This window comes from Oryza brachyantha, chromosome 7 (genome assembly GCF_000231095.2).
Source record: "Oryza brachyantha chromosome 7, ObraRS2, whole genome shotgun sequence".
NCBI lineage: Eukaryota > Viridiplantae > Streptophyta > Magnoliopsida > Poales > Poaceae > Oryza > Oryza brachyantha.
In genome coordinates this window covers 244,842-263,890 of record NC_023169.2, presented here as the reverse complement: position 1 = coordinate 263,890, position 19,049 = coordinate 244,842, and the positions used below count along the sequence as shown (strand labels likewise).

At 45.0% G+C, this 19,049-nt stretch overlaps 5 protein-coding genes across 7 annotated transcripts; 3 read left to right on the top strand and 2 right to left on the bottom strand.

Annotated features, from left to right (window-relative positions):
• The first annotated feature begins 201 nt into the window (after window positions 1-201).
• On the top strand, window positions 202-1,776 carry LOC102710037 (probable disease resistance protein At5g45440). The gene has a single exon (XM_006658140.3). It carries the CDS (start codon window positions 264-266, stop codon window positions 1,596-1,598), a length of 1,335 nt encoding a protein of 444 aa, XP_006658203.2. The 5' UTR covers window positions 202-263; the 3' UTR covers window positions 1,599-1,776.
• Window positions 1,777-3,820: 2,044 nt separating this feature from the next.
• Window positions 3,821-6,319, bottom strand: LOC102714841. The gene has a single exon (XM_040526435.1). It carries the CDS (start codon window positions 6,287-6,289, stop codon window positions 3,851-3,853), a length of 2,439 nt encoding a protein of 812 aa, XP_040382369.1. The 5' UTR covers window positions 6,290-6,319; the 3' UTR covers window positions 3,821-3,850.
• Window positions 6,320-10,583: 4,264 nt separating this feature from the next.
• On the top strand, window positions 10,584-15,080 carry LOC102709755 (kinesin-like protein KIN-14N). The gene is made up of 16 exons (XM_006658139.3): window positions 10,584-10,843; window positions 11,296-11,440; window positions 11,523-11,632; window positions 11,717-11,836; window positions 11,935-12,138; window positions 12,238-12,447; window positions 12,520-12,594; window positions 12,714-12,860; window positions 12,943-13,066; window positions 13,167-13,276; window positions 13,563-13,724; window positions 13,803-14,002; window positions 14,147-14,228; window positions 14,308-14,412; window positions 14,510-14,614; window positions 14,716-15,080. The coding sequence occupies exons 1-16, from the start codon at window positions 10,637-10,639 to the stop codon at window positions 14,881-14,883; spliced, it is 2,274 nt and encodes a 757-aa protein (XP_006658202.3). The 5' UTR covers window positions 10,584-10,636; the 3' UTR covers window positions 14,884-15,080.
• Window positions 15,081-15,368: 288 nt separating this feature from the next.
• Window positions 15,369-16,384, bottom strand: LOC102709476 (photosynthetic NDH subunit of lumenal location 3, chloroplastic). Of its 3 annotated transcripts, none has more exons than XM_040526158.1 (2): window positions 16,010-16,384; window positions 15,369-15,926 (listed from the first exon to the last, which is right to left on the bottom strand). In XM_040526158.1, exons 1-2 carry the CDS (start codon window positions 16,275-16,277, stop codon window positions 15,511-15,513), a joined length of 684 nt encoding a protein of 227 aa, XP_040382092.1. In that variant the 5' UTR covers window positions 16,278-16,384; the 3' UTR covers window positions 15,369-15,510. The 3 variants fall into 3 exon arrangements, with proteins under 3 accessions (XP_040382092.1, XP_040382093.1, XP_006658201.1); XM_040526159.1 differs by having other exon boundaries at window positions 15,369-15,923; XM_006658138.3 differs by having other exon boundaries at window positions 15,369-15,911; window positions 16,010-16,381.
• Window positions 16,385-17,232: 848 nt separating this feature from the next.
• On the top strand, window positions 17,233-18,047 carry LOC102709190 (leucine-rich repeat extensin-like protein 3). The gene has a single exon (XM_040526440.1). It carries the CDS (start codon window positions 17,258-17,260, stop codon window positions 17,750-17,752), a length of 495 nt encoding a protein of 164 aa, XP_040382374.1. The 5' UTR covers window positions 17,233-17,257; the 3' UTR covers window positions 17,753-18,047.
• Window positions 18,048-19,049: the final 1,002 nt, after the last annotated feature.

Here is a 19,049-nt window from a genome sequence, read left to right as displayed (position 1 = left end):
TAGCGATGCTATCTTAGCTTGTTCGACATTCTTGCTGGTGTTGAGCTATGTTGCTTGTTTGATCCGCTATAAAATGGGATCGAATGCTGCAAGCTCCGAATTCAATTGAGCTCATCTCCACAGCAGCAGTGCAAGTGTGCAAGCAGCTACACCTGAGGAAGAGAGAAGTATATATTAGTAGCTGCCTGAGCAGAAATTCAATGGCGGGCGAGCAGCAAGTGCAAGCTGAAGGTGGCAGCAACGAGCAGGAGCTGCAGCGTAAGATGGAGAAGCTGGTCGCGGACTTCGACGAGGAGGTTGACAAGCCGGAGTTGCGCCACCAGCAGGAGCTGTCGGAGCTCTTCGGGATCCTCAGGGTCAAGAATGGCGTCGTCTCGCAGCTGCCCCAGGACATGAAGGACCAGCTTGCCGCTCTGCTGCCCGAGATCGACGCCGCCCTCAAGCAGTGCGTGCCATCGCAGGAGGAGGCCGCGCCCGGGAAGAAGACGACGAAGATGAAGAAGGCGGCGGCGTTGAATATGGCCGACTGCATCCCCTGCAAGCCGAAGACTCACGAAGACGACGACGCCTCGCCGTCGTCGGTGGTGGCGCCGTTGCTGAAGCGGACCAGGGACATTCTTGGCGACTCCCCTGCTCCTGCAGCGGCAGCAAGGGCGGAGGAGGACGTGTTGTACGAGTGGACGACGAGCTACGTGGACGAGGAGAGGCTATACGGGTGGGACGAGGAGGCGAAGGACGTGGCGGACGGCCTCGCCGGCCCCGAGGACGGCGGCGACGACGACGAGGCGCCGCTGTTCAGGGCGGCGGGCATCTTCGGCATCCACGGCAGCGGCAAGACGGCGCTGGCGCAGAAGGTGTTCATCCACGACCGCATCAAGGACACCTTCCCGCTCCGCCTCTGGGTGTGCGTCGGGCCGTCGGAGCACGAGGACAGGTTCAACCTCCTCTACCGCATGCTCGACAACCTCGGCCTCGACACCTACAAGGTCGAGGAAGTCGTCAACAACTCGGAAGCCGTCAAGAAGCACGCCGACGCCGGCAACCACGCCGCGGCCGAGGAATCCAAGATCGGCGTGCTGCTCTTCATCCTGCACGCGACGCTGGCCAAGACGTCGTACCTGATCGTGTTCGACGACATCCGCGCCTACAGCGACTGGTACACCAACCTGTTGCTGCCGCCGCCGACGGACGGCGAGTGGACGGAGCGCCTGGCCTACGGCCTGCCCAAGGTGAAGAAGAGCGCCGTGCTCATCACCTGCCGCAAGGAGGAGCACGCCAGGAAGATGGTGCGCACCGGCCGCGTCTTCCACCCGCCGCCCCTCCGAGGCAGCGAAGCATGGATGCTCTTCGAGCGCGAATACGTGGTGGAGGCCAGGAAGAAGTGGCAAGGCCGAGGCGAGTACAGCAAGGAGGACGACAGGCTGTACGAGGAGCTGGAGGGGATGCAGAAGGAGATCGTCGGCAAGTGCCTCGGCCTGCCGGTGGCCATCGTCGAGGCCGCCAAGGGCTTCGCCCTGCTCGACATTGAAGACGACAAAACTCGACCGCGCGCTGCTACTGCTAAACCGATAGACGATGCCGACGCCGGCGAAGCATGAAGCGTGACTCGCTCTGATCGATCCAATTTAATACTCCCTTCCCTGCTTAATTTGCATGTTCCTCGCTCGATCATATCCTGCCTCATCTTCCAGCTACTGTACCCAGCGATCCAATTCTCGCTACTCTGTATTTTGTTTCTACGTACGCATATTGCATGAAAATATTTTTTTTACCATCACCGAGAAAATACCTAGATGCATAAAATTACTAATTTAAAATTTTGGCAGGTGCTGAGTTCTATACTAGTAGAAAATATGATATATTCTTCGGTATGATAAAATTCACTTTGGATTTATGAGGTTTCGCGTTTGTGAGGGATAAGTTTAGAAGAAAACTTATCTTACGTAACTTTTCTTTTTTTAAAAAAAAAAGCTTCTAGAGAATCGGTTTTGCTTTCACTGAAAATTACGAGTTCTGTAATCAAATTTCAATCATCTAGAAATTAATTAATGTAATGATTTGTAGTTTGGTATGCATGAAATCGATTAAGGGTCTGTTTTTTAATTAAGCTACTAGATAAAATGTTTTGTTACTGACTAGTTTTTTTAATTAAGCCCGGATCCTTAATCAACAAAATAGCACCTTAATTGTTTTCATCTTTATTGGACCAGATTGGGTTTGTTCGTCTTGTTTGCACAAAATGATTAGGGCCATGTTTAGATCCTTCAAATGGCAAAAGTTTTGTATTTTGGAGCACTTTTTGGCAAAATGTATCTAAACACTAGAGTAAGAAAATAACAACTTTGCATTTAGCATTTGGCAGTCTAGAGTAGCAAATTTCAAAAGACGCATAGGGACGCGGACCACCTCTCACTTTTGCCAAAAAAATGACAACTTTTGCATACCTCTAAACACTAACTTGCAAAAATGCAATGACAAAACTTTTATCACCAAAACTTTTGTCATTTACCATTTGCTATTCCAAATGGATCTAAATAGGTCCTAGGTTTGTTAGCAGCGAATGATTATTTTGTATTTTGTCATCACAGAGTAACTAGTTTTGATAGAAAATCTGTAGTTGGGTCTGGGGACGTAGTTTTTTAGCACACGGGTAGATGTCCACCCGTTGATTGCATGTCATCTAAATAGTCATAAAAAATTTGATAAGATATATTAATATGAGTTATATTACTCCACAGACATGCAAGTTTAAATTCGACTTCTACGTGTAGTAATAAAAATAATTATGAATGTGCATATACTAGTTTTAATTTATTTTTGTTTTTTTTTGCTACAACTTGTATAAGTTGAATTTACACTTATATGTTTGTGGAGTGATATAACTCATATTAATCTATCTTATTAATTTTTTTCATATTTCTATGACTATTTAGATAACATACAAGCATACTGTAGTATGTAGTATGTGTGCTTAAAACAGTTTCTGTTGGTCTGATGCCATCATAAAATGCTTGGCTTTCCACTTGCCTTGTTTTACTGGGTTCTACCGATACTTTAATTTGCAAAGCTTCCACCCCCAGCCAATAGAACTATGGGCAACCTACCTCTGAATCCTCTGCATGATATACATTTGCACTTTTTATCATCAGGCAGGGATCTTCTTTCTCCTTTCTGTAAAATAGTACGAGAGGTCCGGCCTAGCTAGCTGGGTTTTTTTCCTACTCACTACAAGATGAAAACAATTAATGTCCAACTAGCTATATATGCACCCAAAACAAAAATAGCTCGTTATGCCACCGTCTATCGATCATTAGTGTTCTACTGTAGATTTTGAATTATTATAGACCTAAAAACATGTTAATTCTGACTAATTACATTCCTCTATGGCTAGTAGAACAAAACTGATATTTTTAGGCTTTTTTGTTATTATAAAACTAAAAAAAATCAGCCAAGTATCACATGGGGCCCACATGCAATAGGATACAAAGAGAATTGTTGGGTTCTTTTGGGTCAGATTATTTCTCAGCTTTTACGCGTAAACTTTCGGAATGGCCAAACGGTGTATTGTTTTTTGCTATGAAATTCTATATAAAAATTCATCGTCCGTAAATTTTTAATTTTATTGAAGTTAATTTTATCGTTTATACTATTGAATATTTATCAAAATGTTAAATGATCTTTCATCTTTCATATATAAAAAGTAAAATAACACAACCAAAAGACACACAAAACGAAGGCAGAGATAAAATAATATTGATCAATATGCATGGACACACTCGTTGGTGTACGATATAAAACTGAATGGAAAATAAATAGATAGATATGCAGGCATGCATGGTATGGGTGGTGACTACTGGTCGTGGACAATGAGCTTGGCCTTGGCTTCTCCCTCATGGATCCGGTACATGTCACCTATCCCCATGTGTGCCATGAGAAACCAGACGAGGGTGATGAGCTCGCCGCCGCGGCTGAGCTGGCGCACGTGCGTGCTGCCATGGCACCTTCCGGCCGCATAGGTGAGCATCTCCATCCAAACTCCGGCCACCACCCTCCACATGGTGTCGCCGTCGAGTTGGCGGAGCACCTTGGCCAGGATGCAGGCGTCGAACAGCACCGACTTGCTCAGGTCGCCCTTCACATCCGCCGGCTTCTTGGAGGTGTTGACGGCGAGCAGCATCCGCTGGGTGTCCTGGTGGCCGGGCTCCCACGCCGCCGCCGACTTGAAGAGGCGTTTGGCCTCGGCGCAGGTGTCCCGGTAGCGCAGCAGGCCGATGCCGGCCGTGGCCGACAGCATCTCCGGCTGCCTGACGAGGAGGTACAGCATGTACTCCGATAGGGTCTCGCTGATGGATCTCAACCCATCGATGTCACCACCCGTGTCAGCGCCTTGCCGTTCGGAAGGGGAAGTGGAAGGGGAGGAGCAAAGGTCGGTGGCGATGTGCCACAGCAGCAGAGACTCATCAAACTCCCTCCGCACACTGTCCTGCAGGACGTGTAGCAGCTCCTCCACCACCGCCTCTCCTCCTCCAGCTTCATCGTCATCTTGATCTGGTGGTTGTGTTACGACGACCTTGCAGGTTAGCTGCTCCTTGATGATCTCCTCCTTTTCCACGAGGGTCCCTTGGCCACGGTTGTCGCACAGCTTCTTCATCTCGGTGTAGTCGGAGTCCTTCACTGTTTGGGCCGTCTTCTTCAGCCCATCGAAGACATGTTCGAGGATGTGGACGACAGGCTGCTTCGTCTCCTTCTGCCACCACCAGCAGCAGCAGCGCGACCTCTTGTCGTCGTCGTCGTTAATATGCCTGCAGCTCACTGGGCGGCGCTGGATGAAGAAGAAGTCATCCAACGTCTCCCTCAACCCCACCTTGTCGGCGACATAGATGAGAGACGGCATCACGCGCGGGTGGGTCGTCCACCGGCAGCACCACCACCGGCCGGCAATGTCCTCCTTGGGCTTGCCTAGGCAGTAGCTGATAAGGTTCAGCTGCGAGGTCCGCTCCGACCACCGCTTTGTCCGCCGCCGCACGGCCCTAGACACCCGAGCAAGCCATTTTACAACAAGCTTATTATTCTCCTGTGGCGGCTTGCTCTCCTCCAGGTACACCAGCATTCGGCTGGAGGACAGCAGCATGAAGAAGGCGGCCGCGTCGAGCGCCAGCCCGCCGAGCAGCAGCGCGTAGGTGATGCCGCGGTCCACGGGATGGATGCCGGCCTTGTCCAGCAGCACGAACAGCACGGTGGCGACGACGAGGCAGGCGGTGGCGACGGCGCGGAGGACGCAGCCTCGCCTGGTGTGGGACACGGGCGCCTTGGTGTACACCATGTTGTAGATGAAGTTGAGCTCCACCTCCACCACCTCGAACGCCGTGCTGGCCGTCACGTCTTGGCGATCCAGGAAGTAGGCCTGGCTGATCCTGCGCTCCTTGTAGCTGAGGATGAGGTTGACGAACAGCACCCGGAACATCTGGAAGAAGTCGTACGCCGTGGCCTCCAGGCTCTTTTCGCTGGCAATCACAAGCCGGACATCCTCGCCCTCCTCTAGCTCAGCCTTGGCCTTGCTGGCCTCTCCGTCGGCGATGACGACCTCGACCAGCAGGCCGGCCTTCTGCTTGGAGTCGAACTCCGTCATGAGCTTGGCGTAGTTGGGGCCCGGGTTGGGGTCCCCGAGGATGTTGTTGCGGAATCCTGAGACGCTGCCGGAGTAGAGCGAGAAGGTGCGCTCGCCGTACTTGATGATGCCGACGACGAAGATGAGGGCGGTGGCCGGGATCATGGGGTTGCTCCTGATGGAGCAGGAGAAGACGACGAAGGCGGAGAAGAGCTCGAAGAGCAGGCCAATCAAGTGGCGCAGCCAGAGCTCGTTGTCCTCGAGAGAGTAGGCGGTGATGGTGTCGGGCCCGCCGAGGTGGAGCAGCAGGAACGGCGTCCAGAAGGCGAAGATGGGGGGGCTGCCGCCGCCGCCGCCGCCGCCGCCACCGGGCCCGCGCTTGAAGCCGCCGGGCGAGGACAGCAGGTGCGCGTTCTGGGAGACGGTGGAGGAGGGAGCACCACCGTTGCTGTTGCCGCCGATGTTGCCGAGGTTGTTGAGGAGGAGGCCGAGGCCGAGGTCGGCGACCCAGTCGGCGAGGAGGTAGCAGGACCAGACGGCGAAGCGGGGCAGCGGGTGGGAGGAGCGCTTCCGCATGGGCCCCACGAAGATGAGGAGTATCTGCAGGGCGAGGCTGAGCAGCATCGCCACCCGGATCTCCCAGTCGCTGTCGTTCTGCGGCACCGGCGGACTGAAACCCATTGATGACGTCGCTTCTTCTTCCTCCTACAAACTCACTCGATCGTGCATGCGTCCAATGCCATCCATGCACATCGATGCACCCATCCATATATATACACACACAACACAATGACACAGAGTGTGTTGTGTTGAATAAATGAATTAATTTACTTGAGACCCAAGCGATCCGCGAATGATTTTTGTTTTTTTACTTTTTCGGACGCCAAAAGGAAAGCGATTCCCACTGCGCAAATGATCGATGCATGGCTCTAGCTTACACATCATATATCGAATAATAACTCCCTTTTTTTCTCCAAAGGAAAAGACAAAGGGTAATTAAAGTGAAAGTAACTAATTAAGATATTTTAGACCACCTCCTGCCGCTGCTGCTCCACTTGGACCACTTTACTACGTCGTACGAACTAGATTAACTCATGCGCACCACACGACTAATTAATAGACTAATTTTAAAATCACTGCAATATCAAATTCATAGTTGCCAGGATAGTTTTAATTAAATATTTTATTCATATTCATAGATAATTTAAACTCTATAAAGTTAAATTTAATGAAAATCATTTTTATACAAATATCATCATATGCATCTTTCTGTCTTCTTATAATAAATGGAATTTTGTTGACCCTTGTACATATCAATGGAAGAAATAACAAAGTGAAATTACTAATGAAAATTTTCATTAGTTGTGTTTATTGTTCGCTATTATCAGGAGGTGCACGTATCTTTCAATGATTTAAAATATATTCTACAACAATTCATTATTTGATATATCAATATATTTACTTATTTCACATGAAACATGGTGTTAACAAAATATTCCTAGAACACTAGATGCTCAATTCTATATACAAAGATTTATCTCTAATATTACTTTTAGTGATTTGACTATTTGAGCGTCCAACAATAATGGTCTAGACCCTCGGTCGATCTTACGTTTAGCGCAATTAAAAAATTATGATCAATATACATTGCATATTTGTATAAGTTTTAGAATTCAAAATTATATATTTATCTTTATATAAAGCCAAACATATAGAAAGTGCTTCTAATTGGAAATATGTATATAACATACATAAACTCTATAATTGACCAGATGATTTCTAATTTAAAAAAAATATGTTATATGGAAAGTTTTCATATGGAGATGATTTTAGCCGTTGAATTTGAATAATGATGAATGAAGGATATAAGAATGAGTAAAACATGTTTGTGCTCTAGGGTAGAGGTGATATATGGGTTCGAGATAGATAAGATGGTAAATTATTAAACACCACGTTAGAGAGCGGTAAATTCTTAAATACCTCAGTACTCCTATGCTAACCAATCCATCATTTTCTTTTTTGAACCTGATCAATCATTCTGAAAGAAATCTTAAATACTATGTCCCCCTTTTCTCGCGTATCATTTTAATAATTATATATTTTTTAAAAAATATGATAAGATGAATTAATATTGGGTATGTCTCTCCACAAACATATAAGCTCAATTATAATTTCATGTTGTAACCTAAAAAATTAAATTAAACTAAAACTAGTATAATACTTAGGCCACGGTCTTCTCCCCATTTCTAACTAGATTCGCTCGTTTTTCGTGCGCACGATTTCCAAACTACTAAACGATATATTTTTTTACGAAAATTTTCTATAGAAAAGTTGCTTAAATCATATTAAGCTATTTGACAATTTTTATAGCTAATAATTAATTAATCATATATTAATCTATTACTATATTTTCTGTGTCGGATAACTAACCTCTATTTGAATGCAGCCTTACCGTAGAAGTCAAAATTTGAACTTGCATATTTATGAAGTAATGTATCTCATGTGTAATTCAAATTGTTATTTTTTAAAAAAAATATGATTATTTAGATGACATGTAAGAAACAAGGGATGTAAACACTTTGCTCGTACTAATATACTAGTAGTAACTAGGAATGTGTGTGATCGCTGATTCGACAGATCAATACATATCAAATAATTAAAGCATAAATTACTGAAAAGCATGGTAAAAAATTTAGGACAAAGCTAATTTAACTCGCAAAGTGGAGAGTAATCTCCACGCATGTACAATGTACTCTCGGCAAAGAAACTTAATTTGGACAGAGGTTTGTCTAGATTTGTTTATACAGGGGACACATTCTCTCATATGTTAAAATTTTCCTTTGTACGGAAGGAGCACGTATAGCGTGCTGCTATGATGCGTGTTCTTTGATTTGGTTGCTTTCATAGGTTTCTTTTTTTGAAAAAAAAACTTTTTTTCTTTTTAGATAACTTCTCGTTTCTGTTTGGAATTTTTCTTTACAGCACTAGCTACATCTGCTATTCTAGTCGTGTTCGCTACAAAATGCAATGGCTCCCTTTTTTTACATCCACCGTACCGCTCTTGTTTCAAACACACCATTCAAACATTTCTTAAAAGTAAAACTTGAAAACTTAAATACATTACGGTGTACATGAAAGTACTATGTAAGGGCTGCAATGTTTAATTGCATACTCGGTATTAGTGTGGGTCATAGCGTCGAACAAATGTTGTTTCTTGTAGGCTTCACATTATTTAGCTACCAAGTGATAAATAAAGTGGGGTACATGTTAAATATCATGTGATCTAAAAAATATATGAATCAGTGAAAGGGATAGTAGTATAATGGTTACAAGGACTTTAGTAGCACCTGATGTTCTGAGATCAACTCCCTCCCTGTTGGCAATTCTATTATTTTAATGGCTTTATGTTTTCAGTGGTAGTCGACGTATCTATCAAGCGAACATCGAAGAGGGATTTGATGGTCAGTCGCCGGACTTAATTTGATAAAAATTGATGTATATAATATTTTGAATGACACGTGAGAGGGATGTCCTCGACCCATTCGATCCATAGGCCAAGACACCTTTAACCTGTCGGCCTCGTTCGCAAGACAAAAACCACTTTGATCAGGTGAAGACGGTGTCGGTTAGGCAAAGACCATTTGGACTATGCAAAAGACCATCCAAAGTGGGCCATTCAATTTGCTATAGAAATATTTCTATATATGTGTGAGTGATATAGATATAACATATCTCATACTAATATGCTAACGTATTCGTGAAAATACCATATATCCTATTTAATACGGATAAGTATTTTAACTTTGATGATAGAGGAAAGTATTCACGCTTAAATAAGAAAATATAAGCTAGTTCAATCCAAGCACGGTCCAACCTACATAGCCATATTAGTAAAAGCACAATTATAATTTTTACTTGGAGAAGTCGTAACTGATGGTTAAATACTAAGGCCTCTATATAAGTTTTGGGAAAAGATAGACTAGTTTGGCTACCTACTTACCGAAAGCAAAAATAGGTAAACTTTTATTTAAATAGAATTTTATTTGAAAAAGTTAGACATGCAACTAGGGATGACAATTTTCCCCGCGGGGTGGGGGGTATTTTGGCCCATGGGGATACGGGGTTAGGGCCTGGTTTTGGTCTGGACCGGGGCCGGGGAAGACTTTACATCTGCTAGTAACCCACGGAGACCCAAGGATGCATATTAGACCTTGAAATGAATGCTCAATAAAGCAACAACCCACTTAATCAAACCCTACCCCCACTCTCTAGGTTGCTCTACTTCCTCTCTCTCCGTCTCACCACTCTCACTTGGCGGTGGCGGTGGCATGGAGGGGCGGCAGGTGGCGTTGGGACAACCTGGTGGTCGATCCGATGGTGGCATCGTGGAGGGGCGACGACTTGATGGTCGTGGTCAAAATCCTCGTCTCCGATGACTTTGCAAACTATCCTCGTGGGTGAGCTGGAAAGAGGAGTGAGTGACTTTTCAAGCGGCCCTTGGGAGTGTACAAAACATTCACGATGAGAACCTTAAGTGTGTTGCCTATAAAATCAACACCCTCTCAAACACTCACGACTTGCCGCTGTTATCAACAAGCTTTTGCCATACTGATATGTCGTCCAACTAGTGAGCGTTATATATATATATATATATACTTTTTTTAAAAAAATATACTTTTTCAAAAAAATATACTTTTTCTTTAACTTTTAATAAAAACCATATAAATAAAAATAAAAAATTGGGCAAAGTTGAGGCCGTTATCGGCCCAACATGACATGGCAAAAGAAAAAAAGGGGTAATGTAGTCCACAATACTATTGTGGCTATGGCCGGGAGGCAAGAGGCCCAGTTAGAGGAGCGTCGGTCCCGGTCCCACCCAAAATTTGAAACCTCCGCCCTTCCCTTCTCTTCTCTTCTCTTCTCTTCTCTTCTGTCGCCGCCCCGCCCCATTTCCCAAATCCAAATCCTTCCTCTTCTCTTCTCTTCCCTTCCCTTCCCTTCCACCGCCGCCCTAGCCCTAGATCCGCCATGTCCACGCGCTCCGGGATGCTCCACCTCAAGGAGAACGCCGCCGACGCGCAGCCCGGAAAGCGCCAGCGCATGGGCGCCCGCGCCCCGCTCGCCGCGGCCGCACCCGCGCCCGACCCCGACCCCGCCATCCACTTCTCCAGGAGGGACGATGTCCACGCCCTCCTCAACGAGAAGATGAAGGGCAAGAACAAGATGGACTACAAGGTTAACCATTCCCCCCACCCCCTCCTCTGCTACTTACTCTCTTTTCCCCTACCATACCATTCCCTCCCTCCCTCTGGATCTCCTCTTCTGCTGCTTACGGATACAAATCGCTCTTCTTGCTCTTGCACTGCTATGCTACTTTGGTAGTTTGGGCCGCCTCATTTTCTATACACTCTCCTCACCTCACCCCACAAGGGCAAGCTAGAGAAAAATACAAGAAAAACCTTCCAACAGTCTACACGAACACTTTTTTCTGTTTTCTAAATGGGAAATTTGCAATTGGGTGGATAATCCCGAGGAGGCCACCTTGTTTACCATAATTGAATTTGTCTACCTTCTTGTTACCACTTCAAAATGTCAACTGCTCTTTATAGCGCTGATTTCATATACTCTTGCTTGGTCTACCCTGGCTGATTTTTTTTTCTTTTCGCATGCTGTGTTTAATTCCGCAGGGAAAGAGTGAGCAAATGATGGAGTACATAAAAAAGCTACGGGCTTGCATCAAGTGGCTGCTTGAGAGGGAGGATGCTAACCTGGCTGAGATTGGGAAGCTCAATGCTCTACTTGAGGCTGCAGAGAAACATCACTCTGAGATTGGTACCGACCTTTTCATTTCATCGTCATCAAACCCCTGTGTTCTTGTTCATTCTACTCACTGAATTTATGCCCTGTCATCTAGTGGCTCAGCTGAAAAGTGCAATAGAAGAATCAAAGGCAATAAATGAGGAGCTTCAGAAACAGTATGCTTCCTTAGAGGACAATCTAAAGAGAGTGGAGGCTGAGAAACTGGTGGGTCATTTGACTTGTGTGTTTGGTTAAGCTCCCTCTTGTTGCTCCAGGAGTATTCTGTGATACCAATATTTTTAAATGCAGGATGCCCTTAGGTCTTATGGAGATGAAAAGGAGGCAAGGGTTGCTGTAGAATCTTCCCGAAATGAGCTTTTGGAAGACCTCAGAAGAATTAAGTTGGAGGAAAAACGTCTGAGTGATCAGGTCTTACTTTCTTTCTAGAAAGCTTCATTGGACAATAAATAATGGTGCGTTTTCCATTAACTATCAATTGCACTTCATTTGTCTTTTGGCTCCTTTAGATCAAGATGCTTCAGGACACAAATAAGAGGCTTCAAGAATACAACACTAGTTTGCAGCAGTATAATAGCAACCTCCAGGCCGATGCAACCAAAAACGGTGAAACAATAGCAAAGCTTCAAAAGGAGAAGAACACTATGGTAGAAACAATGAATGGTTTGAAGGATCATGCTAACTCAGTAAAGATGCAGCTAGATTTGGCAAAGGTAAGTTTCAGACTTGCAATAGGAGTATCAGTACATTTTAAAATATCCTGCTGTGTACATGTATTCTGTGGTAACAACCAATGCTGCTACTCCTTGCAGTCTTCTCAAAATGAAGCGCTAAAACAGAAGAATGATCTGTTAAAGGAGGTTGATAGTCTCAGGAGTGAACTTCAGCAAGTAAGGGAAGATCGTGATCATAAATTAACTGAAATACATTCTCTGTTGGGTGAGATAGGAACATACAAGGAAATGACAGGAAAGTCTGTAGTAGAATTGGATAATGCCATGACAAGAAGTACTGTCCTTGAGGTATGATTTCCTGCTCTAAATTGTTGAATGTTAATTACCTCAATCCAAGTATCTAAATTGTTTTCAATGCAGGAAACTTGCTCATCCCAAAGAGAGAGGATTAAAACATTGGAGCTGCAGCTTGCATCAGCTAACGAAAAGTTAAAGGTAACATTCAATTATAATTCCTATTTTGTTCACATGGGTATCTGCAAGCTTAAAGCTTTTCACTGTTTCAATGTATTATATGCAGACTTAACCTAAGGGCTTTTTTTTTTTTAATGTAGAGATCTGATTTAACAACTATGGAGACAATGACTGAGTATGAGAAGCAAAAAAGAGCGTTGGAGGATCTGCAATCACGACTTGAAGAAGCTGAGCAACAAATTATGGATGGAGAGAAATTGCGGAAGAAGCTCCATAACACAATACTTGTAATGACTTTTTTTTTTACAAAAAAATTGCCGCTATACTTTTAGAGTTCCTACTGTTGTTTACAAGAATATTGTGCTTCAGGAGCTTAAAGGAAACATTCGTGTGTTTTGTCGAGTACGGCCTTTATTGCCAAATGAGTCAGGAGCTGTTGCTTATCCAAAGAGTGGAGAAAATTTAGGTCGTGGCATTGACTTGACCCACAATGGTACGGTAACAATTGTCATGATCCTTTTGTGCTCTGTACCTTAATATCTGGATATCTTGGAATATTTATCTCATTCTAACAATTTTTGTTTTTTCTCCAGCTCAAATGTATTCCTTCACATTTGATAAAGTGTTCGATCAGTCAGCATCACAGGAAAATGTGTTCATTGAGATTTCTCAGCTAGTACAAAGTGCGCTTGATGGATATAAGGTAACATTACTTCTTGCTATGTTATGAAAATTGCAAAAACACAACCTAGTTATAGGGGAAGGGAAAAAAGGTGCTAAATCTCTTCATAAAAAAGCTACTACATTACATTTTTAGGGAGACGGACAAAATGCCATGGATTATGGAGTTTATGCTTTCACTTGTCTACCTGGAACTAGGATATAGAATTAAAGTGCTACTAAATCACATTTACCTTAGGAAAGCAGTGTCATTTTTTAAAAGGCTTCAATATTTATAATACATTCTAACTAATCTGAAAATAACTCAGGTATGCATATTTGCATATGGCCAAACTGGCTCTGGAAAAACATACACCATGATGGGACATCCAGAGTTACCTGACCAGAAAGGATTAATACCAAGATCTCTTGAACAAATCTTCCAAACTAGCCAGGCTCTTATTTCACAGGGTTGGAAATATAAGATGCAGGTGAGCTTACTCATTTCAGCCTTTCTTTATAAATTAGTAAAGGTGCCGTCACCCTAATATTTTCTTTTGGACTTCTAGGCCTCCATGTTGGAAATCTACAATGAAACCATACGTGATTTGCTAGCCACTAATCGCACAGCTATTCAAGATGGCGGAGCTTCAAAGTACAGTATTAAGCATGATGCCAATGGTAACACCCATGTGTCAGACCTCACAATCGTCGATGTATCAAGTATCAACGAAGTTTCTTCACTCCTCAGGCGGGCTGCTCAAAGCAGGTTACACCTCTAGTTCTTTTCAGTGTCTTATCCTTCATTAAATTCGAAAGAACAGTTTCTTCCAAAAATAAAAAAAAATCATAAGAACAGCTGTATAGAAAGAAACCGCTCAAGCTGAAAAATAGCTATATTATTTGTTTTCAGATCAGTTGGAAAGACACAGATGAATGAAGAATCATCGAGAAGTCATTGTGTGTTCACGCTTCGGATTTTTGGTGTCAATGAGGTAGACCGATAATCTTGTGGCGCTAAACTGACGAATGCTTGATATTTCTTTATTCATATGTGGATTGTTTTCTCTTCAGGGTACAGATCAGCAGGTGCAGGGAGTGCTCAATCTAATTGATCTGGCGGGTAGTGAGCGACTTAACAAGAGTGGAGCAACTGGAGATAGGCTGAAGGAGACACAGGTGATTTTTCTATATCAGCTTTTCTGTTTTACTCGCTTGTAATAAGTTGTAGTCTGCACTGTATAACCTCTGTTCTGTTCGGAATTCCGTTGCATAGGCTATTAATAAGAGCCTGTCATGCTTAAGCGACGTGATCTTCTCCATTGCAAAGAAAGAGGAACACATTCCATTCAGGAACTCAAAACTGACATATTTGCTACAGGTAAACCGTCAACACTCAGCTAAGAACATGTGCAATATATACTTTTGCACGGTTAGACTTATATGCTAACAACCTGAACGGTTTTGTTCCCTTGGAAACAGCCGTGCCTTGGAGGAGACTCGAAGACGCTTATGTTTGTGAATCTATCCCCGGAGGTGTCATTCACAGGGGAGTCGATTTGCTCGCTTCGGTTTGCGGCTCGAGTGAACTCTTGCGAGATAGGGATCCCTCGGCGTCAGACCCAAATGCGTAGCTTGTCACAGGGATGAGTTGTCGAAGAGTGGCCATGACTAATGTATTTGCGTGTGTTGTTCGAGGGAGGGATGCAATGGATCATTTGCATCCCCTCCCCCTGTTCTGGTTGTGATTGAAGCAATTTGTTAAGAGGTGTGTGGGCGTGTATATTCTGATTCTGATTTGATTTGTGTTGTGGGGTGTATGAAGATTGCTTGCAGATACTATCTAATTTGTGCCTGCACCAATGTTGTAGACATAGCATGCATTGCGCAAACATGTGATTGAGGTTGTTTTTTATTTTTAAAAATATTGCTTGGCTGGCAGAGGCATTGCTGTGGATGAAGAAGAAACAGTATACTCTTTTCATTTATAGTTTTTTTACCATTCGTCTTATTCAAAATTTAGTGCAAATATAAAAATTTATAAGTAATACTTAAACTACTTTTAATAATAAAGAAAATAATAAACAAAATAAATAATATTTTTAAATTTTTTTTGAATAAGATGAGTAGTCAAATATCGTAAATCACTTATAATCAATCTAGGACAGGACAGAGGGAGGAGGGAGTACATTTCATTCATATGTCTAGTAGATTCATAATGTATATTATATGTAGTAATATAGTGTAAGCAGTAGCAGCAACAATGAAGAAGAAGGGCTAGGCCATTTTGGCCATGACCTCGTGGAGGATGGTCTTGGTGTGGGCGTAGGAGGCGGCGATCTGGGCGTCGTCCTTGGTGGCGGTGGCCCGCTGGAGGGTCTCGAAGCTGTCGAAGAGGCGGGTGGCGAGGTCGAGCAGCGGCGGGCGGAGGTCGGCGGCGGCGGCGGAGAGGAGGGAGTCGAAGTCGTAGTACATGAAGGTGGACTTGAGGCGGAGGTACTTGGTGACGTAGTTGGCGCGGTCGGCGTGGTTGCCCAGCAGGTCCTCCAGCGCCAGCAGGTCGAACGCCGTGCTCCGCAGCCTGTACGCGTGCGCCGCGTAGCTCTCCCCGATGTCCGCGATGTATATCCCGTTCCTCACGAACGTCCGGCTCCCCGTCTCCGCATTGTTCAGCTCCTCTGCCATCCATTCTTCTTCTTATCAACTCAACTAACCCAGCCCAGTCTACTATTCTACAAGAATTAATGATATATGTACTGCTACTACTACTACTCACTGTTTACAATCTTCTTCACCGGCAACGGGAACTCCGTCAGCCACCACCCGTTGTTCGCCGGCTCCTCGTCGGCGGCCAAGGCGGCATTCTGCTGCTGCTGGACAAGTGTCGCGGCGAGGCCGAGGCCGAGTCCTAGGGACACGCAGGCTGACCTCCGCCCGGCGGAGGCGTTGCAGTTGCACTGGCACACCACCAGGAGAAGCCGCCTCCGTGGACTTGGCCGGAGCGGGCTGGCGGCGGCGGTGAGGCCTGGATACGTGGTGGCCATGGGGAACGGCGGGACGTGCACTCCAGCAAAGGGAATGGATAGCACGCGACGAGAGGATATGGCAGTAAACAACAATATCCACCAAAACTCTCCTTCGTCTGCCTCGCAAAAGTGCACCAGATATTTCTCTCTCTCTCTGTTTTTTTTGTTCTTCTCCGGAGAAGTATTTTCCTGATTTTTCTTTAAGTTATTGACCATTGTAACATTTGTTTAAAAAAAAAGAAAAAAGTCCATCCAAATACTTATTTCCGAAACCACAGTATTGTTTCTGATTTGTCTTCTCGAGAGGGTTTTGTTATATCAACAGGATAGGTGTGGCAGATCATACTGCCACACCAGCACACAAGATGAGATGTCCTGATGTATATTTTAAAAATAGTATCCGAATTATTTATTGTAAAATATATATTGAATATTTATATTTAATAAAAGAATTCTATTTCTCTGTGAGGCTTTGGCAAGAGACGGTAGTAAGCTATCAGACCAAACGAAATATTTGTAAATAAAAAAATAATTTATAAATGATACGTTTCTATATATGTTTTCACATCAATCTAACAGTGAAGACGGAAAAACAAAATATCAAAATCTCAAAATTTATCTTATAAGTAAAAAGTTAAAAGGACAGGGGCGCTACAAATCCTACAATAAAAGCCAAAAATAGTGTGCTAAAATGCTTGCTAATCCTAATGTTCGGTACTTGAAGTAGGTACAGCACAGGTGTTGAGCGAGCGACACATCAACACCAATAAATCCATATCGTATTTATTTACATCTGTTGTGCTTACTGCAACTACACAAGTAACCGTGGCCGCTCGTTTGCTCCATCTAACGGCCGCACTTGCTCCTTTCACTGGAGTATACTACAATTACACCGCACCGCACCGCACGGGAGGAGCATTGAAGCGGCCGCCGGTGAGACGCCGGCCACTGCACTCTCTTCTGTTCCCTCCCGGTGGCGGTGGACTGCAAGGAGAGCGATGGCCATGCGGTGGTGCTTTGTCGGCAAGGCCACCAAGATCTTCTTCGCCGTCTTGGCCCTCCTCGCCGTCGTGGGCGTCGTCCTCGCCTTCCGCGCCGTCCTCCACCGCGCCAAGGCGCGCTCCAACTCCGCCTGCGCCGCCGCCGACGAGTGCCAGCCCATCCTTCCCGAGCCCGTCCCGCAGCCCTCCACCGCGGCCACCGCTCCGCCGCCACCTCCGCCGCAGCAAAATCCCACCTTTCCTCCACCGGACGCCGCCTTGCCGCCGCCGTCCCCGCCACTGATGGGGCCTCCCCCTCTGCAACCGCCGCCAGCATCGATTGCGCAGCCCCCTCCGGCATCCGCGTCACCGCCGCCTCCCGACGCGCTGGTTTTGCCGCCGCCTCCACCGGCGTCAATGCCGCCCCCCGCTGCGCTGGTGCCGCCACCGCCGGCGGCGTTACCATCGCCTCCGCCGCCGGCGCCGGAGGCGCCAAGCCCGACGGCGCCCTGATGCATTGCATGCCGCCGATTCTTCATCTCAGATTCAGAGTGAGTACTGTAGTGTGTGATGTACTGGAGATTCAGGCTAATCAATCTTGGTGGGATTCATTTCCAAAATTTTGGCTTGCTTAGTTGAGTTCATCTCTGATGTTGCGTTGATTACACTGTACAAAGCTGCCTGACAATTTTTTTGTTCATCCGTCAAATTCAATTCAGTTGTTGAAATTCTGTTACCTGGGCATCTCACCTGGTTGTATATTGATTGAATTGCCCAATTATTATATCGAGGCGATGACTGATGTCTGACCGGCATTGACAGTCCTTGGATCCTGGACATCCCTGTCCAACATAAACAGTATAGCGTGCGTCAGTTGCAATTGATCTGAAATGAAAATCGAGGGCATTTCTCTCTCAATTCTCAAAGAAAAGAAGGCAATTTCAAGTAGAAAAATGAACTGTAAAACCATTTTCATACCTGCAGTTGCAGATGCTGCACAGTAAAAGTCAGCAATATGTCATGCCATTTCCCGGTTCTTCTTCCCCACTTGCATGGTGGATAGCATGAGCCTACAGGGTGGCCACTACACTAGTACAAAAGTGAGATCCATTCTCCATCCATTATTTTCCTTGATCTGCTTCCCACCCCTGTAAAATTTCAGTTACAGGTGAATTTTTCTGGGAAGAAGTGGCAAGAATGGGCCAGTGGCTTTCCTTTCACTCATCGACTTGTCTCATGCTCTTGAAGAATCAAGAACAAAACAAGCAGCCAGTGCACACATGACATGTAAGGATGGAATCATTTTCTTCCTCGCAAAACAACAGAAGTTGGTGTCACTTTTCATTAGTTTCCACCAGTGGATGAGATGCATCACCTGTAGCATTCCCTCTGTTTAGCTTATTCTATACATCCATCGCATTCTAGGATCGTGCAGTCATGAAAATGTAGAACCATTTCAATGTATTTTTCCATAATAAATCTACCAGTGCAATCCCAATTCAGCCAACCTGCATAGAAAAAAAAACACACATAATGGTAGAGAGAGTTTGAAAAAGTTTTGACCAATATAAAACCATATATACCAGTACTACCAAAGTGTCATATACAGTTGTAAACAGAAAACATGCACGCATGCTGTATCTCCTTTAATTTAAGAACCTTCAGTTCTTCACCTCTTGTCCCTCGAAAAGCTAATCAGCACAAATCAGGAAGGCATAAGAGGTCCATTTTTGCAAAGGAAGCCAGTACGCATGCATGCACAAATCAAAGGGCAAAACCAACCGCCGCCTGCCCCTTGTAAGTAAGATAC